Raw genomic sequence first — 10,111 nt, forward strand, 5'->3', positions numbered from 1 at the left:
AAATTTCTCAATAAAATACTAGTGCACCAAATTATGCATCACATTAAAAGGATTATTCACCACGATCAAGTAGGATTTATCCCTGGGATGTAATGATGGTTCTATACATACAAATCAGCCAAGTGATGCATCACATTAATAGAATGAAAGAAAAATATTACATGATCATCTCAATAGATGCAGTAAATCCATTTGACAAAACTGAATGTCTGTTCATGATAAAAACCTCAGTAAATTATGTATTAAAGCAATGTACCCTGATTTAATAAAGACCACATATGACAGCCACATCTAGCATCCTATTCAATGGTGAAAGGTTTAAAGCTTTTCCTCTAAGATCAAGAAAAAGACAAAGGTATCACCACTCCTATTCAATGTAATACTGGAAGTCCTAGACACAGTAATTAGGCAAGAAATAAGCCATCCAAGGTGGAGAGGAATATGTAAAATTTTCTTTGTTTGCAGATGATATAATTTTCAATAGTCCACAGGGACATGAAAAGGTGCTCAGCATCACTAATCATCAGGGAAATGCAAACCAAAACCACAATAAGGTATCAGCTTCTGCCTGTGAGAATGGCTATGGTGAAAAAGGAGTAACAGGAATAACAAATGCTGGCAAGGATGTGGGAAAAGGAGAACTGTTGTGCCCTGTTGCTGGGATTATAAATTGGTGCAGCCACAATGGAATAAAAGAGTATGGAGGTTCCCCCCCAAATTAAAAACACACTACTATATGATCCAGCGGAGAAGGCAATGGCACCCCACTCCAGTACTCTTGCCCGGAGAACCCCATGGACGGAGGAGCCTGGTGGGCTGCAGTCCATGGGTTGCTAAGAGTTGGACATGACTGAATGACTTCACTTTCACTTTTCACTTTCATGCATTGGAGAAGGAAATGGCAACCCACTCCAGTGTTCTTCCCTGGAGAATCCCAGGGACGGGGGAGCCTGGTGGGCTGCTGTCTATGGGGTCACACAGAGTCGGACACGACTGAAGTGAGAGCAGCAGCAGCAGCATATGATCCAGAAATTCACTTCTGGGGATATATCCAAAGGAAATGAATATACTAAACAGAAATCTGCACACTCATGTTCACATTAGCCAAGATATGAAAACAACCTAAGTGTTCTTTGATGGATGAAAGGATAAAGAAGTGTATGCACGGGTGTGTGTGTGTGCATGTGCGAGTATATGTGTGTGTGTGTATATATATATATATATATATATATATATACATATAACAGTATATCATTCATCCATAAAAAAGAAAGGAAACCCTGCCAATTGTGACAACATGGATGGATGTTGAGGCATTATCCTAAGTGAAAGAAGTCAGAGAAAGAAAATACTGTATGGTCTGCTGCTGCTACTGCTGCTAAGTTGCTTCAGTCATGTCTGACTCTGTGCTATGGTCACTTGTATGTCTAATCTTAAAACAAACTCATGAAGAAATATTAATAGATGAGACTGGTGGTAAACACAGGCAGGGTATCGACAGTGGGAGAAGTGAATGAAGGTAGTCAAAAGGTACAAATTTCTAGTTAAGAGATAAATAAATATTGAAGATATACAATACAATATCTGTAGTTAACACTGCAGTATAGTAGATATGAAAGTGTTAAGAGAGCAAATCCTGAAAGTTCTCACAAGGAAAAAAACTTTTTTTCTATATGAGATGTTGGATGTAACCAAAATTTATTATGGTTATCATTTCACAGTATATAAGTCAAACCATTATGCTGTACACCTTAATCTTCTACAGTGCTATATGTCAATTATGTGTGTGTGTGCTCAGTTGCTCAGCTGTGTCCAAATCCATGCAGCCCCATGGACTGTAGCCTGCCAGGCTCCTCTGTCCATGGAATTTCCCAGGCAACAATACTAGAATGGATTGCCATTTCCTCCTCCAGGGGATCTTCCTGACTCAGGGGTTGAAGCAATGTCTCTTGTGTCTTCTGTATTGGTAGGCGGATTCTTTACTATTAGCACCACCTGGGAAGACCATACCAATTATATATCGATTATATTTCAATAAAATTTGGAAAACTTCTGAAATAAAAGTAGAGTAGAACCACAGGGAAAAGTAGAACTCATGATCAAAGAAGGAATCCTGTCTAACCTTGAGTAAGTCCTAGGCCTGTGAAACCTTGACTAGGTTATAATGAAGCATGCCATTCTTTCTCGCTGGCTTGACAGCAAATACCGTCCGATTTGTGTGAACCTTCTTGTATGTCTTCAGTTCAGTTGTCACTCAGTCATGTCTGACTCTTTGGGACTCCATGAACTGCAGCACACCAGGCTTCCCTGTCCATCACCAACTCGTGGAGCTTGCTCAAACTCATGTCCATTGAGTTGGTGATGCCATCCAACCGTCTCATCCTCTATTGTCCCCTTCTCCTCCCACCTTCAATCTTTCCCATCATCAGGGTCTTTTCCAATGAGTAAGTTCCTCACATCAAGTGGCCAAAATACTGGAGTTTCAGCTTCAGCATCAGTCCTTCTAGTGAATATTCAGGACTGATCTCCTTTAGGATGGACTGGTTGGATCTCCTTGCAGTCCAAGGGACTCTTAAGAGTCTTCTCCAACACCACAGTTGGAAAGCGTCAATTCTTTGGTGCTCAGCTTTCTTTATAGTTCAACTCACATCCATCCATGACTACTGGAAAAACCATAGCTTTGACTAGATGGACCTTTGTTGGCAAAGTAATGTCTCTGCCTTTTAATATGCTGTCTAGGTTGGTCATAGCTTTTCTTCCAAGGAGCAAGCATCTTTTAATTTCATGGCTGCCGTCACCATCTGCAGTGGTTTTGGAGCCCAAGAAAATAAAATCTCTCACTGTTTCCATTGTTTCCCCATCTATTTGCCATGAAGTGATGGGACCCGATGCCATGGTATTCGCTTTTTGAATGTTGCGTTTTAAGCCAGCTTTTTAACTGTCCTCTTTCACTTTCATCAAGAGGCTCTTTAGTTCCTCTCCTCTTTCTGCCAGATGGGTGGTGTCATCTGTGTTTCTGAGGTTATTAATATTTCTCCCAGCAATCTTGATTCCAGCTTGTGCTTCATCCAGCCTGGCATTTCTCATGATGTACTCTGCATATAAGTTAAATAAGCAGGGTGACAATGTACAGCCTTGATGTACTCCTTTCCTGATTTGGAACCAGTCTGTTGTTCCATGTCTAGTTCTAACTGTAGCTTCTTGACCTGCATACAGATTTCTCAAGAGGCAGGTACGATAGTCTGGTATTCCCATCTCTTGAATTTTCCATAGTTCGTTGTGATCTACATAGTCAAAGGCTTTGGCATAATCAATAAAGCAGAAGAAGATGTTTTTCTACAGAAGTAGTCTGTCTCAGAAGGCATTAACTCTATCTGTGCACTTCTCTGATTCAAGCTCAGTTTGTAAAGAATCTGCCTGTAATGCAGGAGACCTGAGTATGTATGATTCCTGGGTCAGGAGATTCACTGGAGAAGGGATAGGCTACCCACTCCAGTATTCTTGGGCTTCCCTTGTGGCTCAGCTGGTAAAGAATCCACCTGCAATGCGGGAGGCCTGGGTTCGGTCCCTGGGTTGGGAAGATCCCCTGGAGAAGGGAAAGGCTATCCACTCCAGTATTCTGGCCTAGAGAATTCCATGGACTGTATAGTCCATGGGGTCACAAAGAGTCAGACACAACTGAAGAATTTTGACTTTCTGATTCAAGCTGTACCTTTTGTTCCCCCAGGAGCATTCATCCCTCGGTGTAATGAGGAGGGCTATTACAAAGCCACACAGTGCCATGGCAGCACGGGGCAGTGCTGGTGTGTGGATAAATATGGCAATGAGCTAGCTGGCTCCAGGAAACAGGGCGCTGTGAACTGTGGTGAGTAAGGCCTTCTGCACCTGCCCCTCAGTGACCTCTAGAGACTCGTAGGTACTGACTATATGAGGATCTGGGCAGAAGAATCTCAAGAAGTCACTGTGGTCTACAGTGAGCAAGTTGACAATGGAGACACGGTAAACCTGGAATCACATGAGATGATGCATAGCTAGTTTTTTGAGTGGCAGGAGCTCACCATGACCATTGAACTGGACAGCAGATTTTGACAGTCAGGGACTGGCTGCAGGCCAAGAGTGATTCTCAAGATAAACCTCCTTAGAATTCTGGAGCTTTTAACATACTAAAGCTTGTGGTCCCTACCAGGTAGATGGGGATGCTCCCATGTGCAGAAGGTAAACTGCATGGTTTTGCCCTACAGCTAAGGAGGTCGTGAAGCATAAGCAGAAATTTACCTCCCATCTCTTCTTCCTCCTTTCAGAGGAGGAGCAGGAGACCTCGGGGGATTTTGGCAGCGGTGGCTCCGTGGTTCTGCTGGATGACCTGGAGGATGAGCAGGAGCTGGGACCCAAGGACAGACTGGGGAAGCCGCGGGTTCGTGCCCGGGCAGTGACGGAGGATGACGAGGATGAGGACGACGACAAAGAGGATGAGGTCGGGTACATATGGTAGTCCCCATGCGGAGGAGGACACAAGATCTGCACAGAATTGCAAGTCACGTCCCGTTCCTGCATTTGTCTCTAAGACTCCACAGCACACAGCCTCTTCTCCATCGCCACCCTCTCCACCCAAGCTAGGGTTTTGGAAGACAACTCCTTGTTCCCGGATCATGCTGATTTTGCATACGGCGTGTGGGAAGAAGGGTGTTGTGCTTTGTTTTTTAGACAGGGGAATGGCTGGCTGAATGAGAGCTGCCTTCCCTTCTGTGAGATTTTTTACAACAAGCATGTGATGTATGTGGGATTCTGACAGTGCAGGGAGCCCCCACCCTCTAAACGTCAAAGACCCTTTCTAGTCACCCACACGGGTGGTTATTACAGCATGGTTCCCAGCCTTACCGTGTCTAAGTGCTTTTCTTGTGTCCTGTAGATGTTGTGGAAAACACACCACACTGTACCTTTTCCCCCTGCCCAACCCACCCCCTGCCACCCCTGGTGTCTATTATTATAAATCAGTTTTTCACTTCACTCGATCTGGCTTCCTACAAATAACAGCCTTAATTCAGTCAAGAGTCCCTTTGGGGAATTGATTTTCTTTATTAAAAAATGTATCTGGATACTTCTGTCTGTATGTGCATAAATAGGTAAGTATATACAGAAGACACTGTACACACCACTCAGAAAAAAAAGAGGGGGTTGGGTATCTATTAAAAAACTTATTTGAAAAACAATTACACATTTGTCAGCTTGTCCAGACCTGGATCGTCATTTCTGGAATAGCAAATCTGTATCAAAGTTCTTTTTTTTGCACTACCAGTTGGCACTTGTAGCCTAAAGGCTGAGGAGGCTGCTTCCATCTGCAGCGGCGGAGTTACTGGAAGCCTCTTTGATTTGGATAAGCCTCTGTCTGCCTAAATCGCTTTCCTTGCAGAAGCCATGAGACTCCCACGTGGGCAGCTTCACAAGCCATTGCTCTCATTTCAGCTCCAACCCCATTTCGGGCTGTGGCAGTCCTGTCTATGGCAGGCCCCTCTCTCCCCTACCTACTCAAGGGCTTTTTGTAAAGCATGTACACATATCCCCTGCTCTCTAAGAAGACAGTCTCCTTGCTGTTCCTTAGCAGAAGAAAATTTTGCATCCTGAACTCAATCTTTCAGTTTTGCCCTTATCTATCTACACGTCATGATGAGGCCTCAAAAGCTCTACAGATTTTCTTTGATCACCTAACATTTGTAAAGCATCTCAGATGGAGGCCCAGAAATAACTTTATGACAGCACATGGGAAGCCAGGGTGGGATTTTTTTAAGAGCTAATCCTGCCCTCATTCCCTCCCCCATACACGTGTCACGGGACTCATGAAGAAAGCCCTTCACCATTGCAATTATTTGCTCTAAGTCAACTCCTGATTAGAATCCATCTCCAAATTTGGTAGGGTCATCATCTCTACAATCTTTACGATTTCTTACGATACAAGTACCAAAGAGTAGTCTTCCAAGCGGCCCCATTTAGTTCAGTATGGGCCTTAAGCTCCTGCCCCACCTGGTTTCCACCTTCCTCACCAGCCACCCAGCAAGGCTCTGTGGCCCACATTTGTTTTTCTTCCCTTCCTGTGCTCCAGCCAGTACACAAGGAGACCACACAAACTCAGGCAAAAAATATATTCAGCCAAACTATGATTACAGTGGCAGCTGACCAACCCCTACTCCAAACTGACCATTTGACTCTAGTTTACCAGCCCACCTCAAACTAGTATTTTCAAATCCCTGTTGGCCAGGGATTTGGCCAGGTCCACTTGCCTTATCCCTGGAGTTGGCTCAGATGGGACATGAACTTACTTGATACACTGAATTTGTTCGGTCTGAAAGACATGAGTACAGCCAGGACCCTAGGTATCAGGTAACCATAGGCAAACTCTGTATTGGGATGTCAACTCCATCACTTCTGTTTCAATTTTTTTCACTTGAACAAAACTCTGAGATGATAATTTATAAAAACAGGTGCTTAATTGCAGCTAAATTATAATCACGTATATAAAAGAATCGAGACATATTAAAAAATCTCAGTCTAGGCCATCGGAGAAAACCATTGTTATTGTCTCCTCTGAGCTTAGAAAAATGCACAAGAGAACAAATTAAAATCGACAAATTGGTTTCACTTAGAGAAACTTCTAGGAACAGAGTGAACCACTGATTTTAATTTGCCTAATTATCTTATGACAAGTGTCAAATTAAGATGACACTTAAAGATCCTTAGCATTAACTTAATGATGGAGAAGAGTGCTCACTAGTCAATTCCCAGGAAGGTAATGAGATGCTCATTTTCAGAGATATTCCAAGAAGATATTTTGATTCATTAAAATATTAAATAAAAAGCCCTCCTAAGACTGGAACCCAAAATCAGTGGAACAACATTAATGCCACTTTTCATGCCTCACTTTGGTAAGACAGCATTAGTTTTTTGCAAAGATACTTTGCGTAAGTACTAAAGATGTGATTTTTTTAGTTACTTCGTCCTTAGAGGAATTTTTGCTTTTCTTTATTTTGGCAGGAGTCCTTTAGATAGTGACAAAGTATCCATCAAAATCTTGATTTAAAAAATATAGTACTGTGATAATCATTCCCTTATTGGAGACAGGTATGCAGTTGAAACTTCAATGACTCATTTTTGGAACTTCCTTAGTCAATAGTTTTATGCTTATTCTATAAATGGTTCTTTTATTTGATACCATTTCCTTAGCATCTAAGTTAAGCACCAGAATTTTCTTCCACAATGGTTAGTTGTCTACCATATTAGAGTCTTTTTGTTTCCACCAACATTCTAGGCATGATGTAGGCAAGATAAGGGAACACCTTCCTACTGAACCAGTTCTTCCTCCTTTATGCCCATCTTCCCACACCCAGCAGTGAATGACAACGTGTCTGTCCAGGTCTGCCCCTCTCCTCTCCCAGGATGCCATCTACAGTTTTGTTTTTAACCTTGACCACACTGTACAGTAACATCCAAGAGCCCTTTCTACAGTGGGTGGTTTTGGTCTTTTTATACCTTTTTCTCAAAGTCACTGTTGTCTGTCTCTGTTCCATGTGTAGCAATGTAACGAGAGCCCACCAACTTCTGAGTGTCAAGTTTGTTGTCCCTATTGTAGATGAAATAGTGAAGTAGAAAAATCTAGTAAATTCTGAATGCTTTCCCATGTAGACTTATCTGGAATGTGAACACAACTCTTTTGGTTAATAGTAAATGCTTAACTGTAGTCCTGAGTAGGTGCATTTGTTTGTCTCAATAAATTTTAATTTGTCTGCAATGTCTGAGCATTTGTATTTTGTTAGCTTTCACGTGCACTCACCAGGCCATGTTCGTACATCATCTCTGCAGAAGGGTTGGGCAAGTCAAGGGGGTAACTAAATGCAACGCTCTCTGTTAAGGCTTCGGTACATGGGAGGGAGGCCAAGACCCTGGCACACCCAAGCCCTGTGCCTGCTCAGCCTAGAATCTTAGCATCCAGTCCCTCTTTTTGCTGCTTTCTTTCTCAAGCTGCAACTTTGTTACTTTGTCCATATCCATCAGATTTCATTGCTATCATCCTGTTTACAACCTCAAGCTTTTTCAGTTCTTATTCCTTCCCTCCCTAGTCAGTTCTCCAATTCTCTTGGGAGAAAAGAAACAAAAACCAAAAAACTTGACAGGGACTCTGAGTTTTCCTCAGTTCATGGATTAACACACCATATGCTTGTCAAACATCAGAAAACACCCAATCGGAACAGAAATTATTTCCTTTCCACCTTATCCACATGAAGGCCAATGTATCTATGACTTAATTATACCCTGAGTGAGTAATTTCAGCACCAACTGAGGTAGAAACTATCTTATGAATAATTCTAATCCTTTACCCAATGGACCATATTTTACAGACAATTTAGAGATTGACAGTTCACGGAAAGGTGCTTCATAAATCCACAAAATAACTAATGTCAGGAGAACAGTGGCCAATATGAAGCCTCTGGGGTAGGTACAAGGTACATTAAAGAGTAGCTGGCATTGGTGGACACTCCTAAAATTCCTCTTAACAGATTTATAGTCGAGCCCCACCTGTCTCCTCAAGTTGTGCCTTCATGGAATCCACCTCAGTCTGTTAAAAAGGCCAGGACCAAAGGAATACTAATTATATAGTGTGAGTGAAAAGGTCCCAGGACCTCTCAAAATTCTGGGTTGGTTGTGCGATTTACTTTGATAAATTGATTCAAGGAAAAGGGGAAGATTTCAAAATGTATTCATTCAACCTGACTTATATGGATTAATTAGGAGATTTACAGATCTATAGATTAATATGTGTTTAATGGATGAATGCCATTATGGGCAGGCACCACATTCAGTGCTAGGCATAGAGAAGTGAATAAGACCTCAAGGGTCCTTCTCCGTAAAGTTGCCTCCTTGAAAAAGACAAATAACTGCTACAGTATGGGTTGATAGATATCACAGTTGACACCAAGGTCTACTCCAGCCTTGTCAAAACGTGCCTTTCTTGGTTTCCCATATCCATCAATCCCTGAATTTCATCCTGCCTCTCTGGCTATTCGTCTTAGGTCTCCTGTATATCCTTTTGTTCAGCCAGTTCTGCTCATACAGGTGTTCCTTTCATCTGTGTTCTCAACCCATTTCTCTTCAACTCTGCATGCTTTCTCTCGGCAGTCTTAATCTATATCAGTGTTTTCAACCAACTCCTCCACTTGGAAAAGCCCCAATCTATGTTTCAAGTGCAGCTTTTGACTCTGTTCCATTTTGGAAAAACAAAATAACCTGGCATTTAGATCATTCACCTCAAATTTCCCATTGACACCTCAATTTCAAACCTTACAACATCAGAATGATAGAGTGAAATATAGAGTGAATATGCATTGACAATGGGAGTCAGCAAGGTTTAAAAAAAAAACAATTCCTAGCAAACATGAGCCATAAAGGAATAGATTTTCCTCCATCAAAATTAATAGCATGTCATGAACAAATTTAAAAGATAAACAGAAGACTAAAGAAGATACTGAGGACATAAAACAGATGAAGGATTAGGTTATAAAATGTTTTAACTTCTGCAAATCCATAAGAAAAATATAATTCAACAGACTAATGGGGAAAGATAAAAGCAAGTGAGCCACAGAAGACACACAGATGGCAAAGAAACCATGCCTAAGCTCACTCATGATCAGAGAAATACAAATTAAAGCAGTGATCTCCCAGTTTCACTCAGAGAAAAATCATGATCATGTCACATGTTGTTGAGAATGTCGTAGTATAAGGAACACTCTCCAACACTATACAGTCAGATCAGCCACTGGAGAGCAGTTTGGAAATAGCCATATAAGTAAGAGTAAATATCCTAAGACTGAATAATTCCACTTCTCAGAAATTACTCCTAGAGGAAAAAAATCACACTAATTTACAAAGATATACACAGAATGTATGTGTATCCATTATTACATCATTTGTTAGGACAGGAAATTTGATACAAAATTAAATACCAGTGGACATATTAGGCAACTTTATGCTCTGGAATATTATACAGCAGTCAAAAATAACGAAGTAATTCATACACACTGACTTAGCAGAACTTCTAAAACATCTGCTGTATGAAGAAAAAATC

At 41.6% G+C, this 10,111-nt stretch overlaps 1 protein-coding gene across 4 annotated transcripts in view; it reads left to right on the top strand.

Annotated features, from left to right (window-relative positions):
- SPOCK1 (SPARC (osteonectin), cwcv and kazal like domains proteoglycan 1) overlaps positions 1 to 7,770 on the top strand; it is a 593,321-nt gene extending 585,551 nt beyond the window's left edge. For all 4 annotated transcript variants that reach the window (XM_055428906.2, XM_055428907.2, XM_055428908.2 and 1 more), the window contains 2 exons: positions 3,728 to 3,865; positions 4,302 to 7,770. In XM_055428906.2, coding sequence (XP_055284881.2) covers positions 3,728 to 3,865; positions 4,302 to 4,492 — 329 coding nt within the window. In that variant the 3' untranslated portion in view covers positions 4,493 to 7,770. The remainder of the gene's footprint in view (positions 1 to 3,727; positions 3,866 to 4,301) is intronic.
- Positions 7,771 to 10,111: the final 2,341 nt, after the last annotated feature.

This window comes from Moschus berezovskii, chromosome 8, assembly GCF_049115385.1.
Source record: "Moschus berezovskii isolate FMDL1 chromosome 8, NW_MosBer_1.0, whole genome shotgun sequence".
NCBI lineage: Eukaryota > Metazoa > Chordata > Mammalia > Artiodactyla > Moschidae > Moschus > Moschus berezovskii.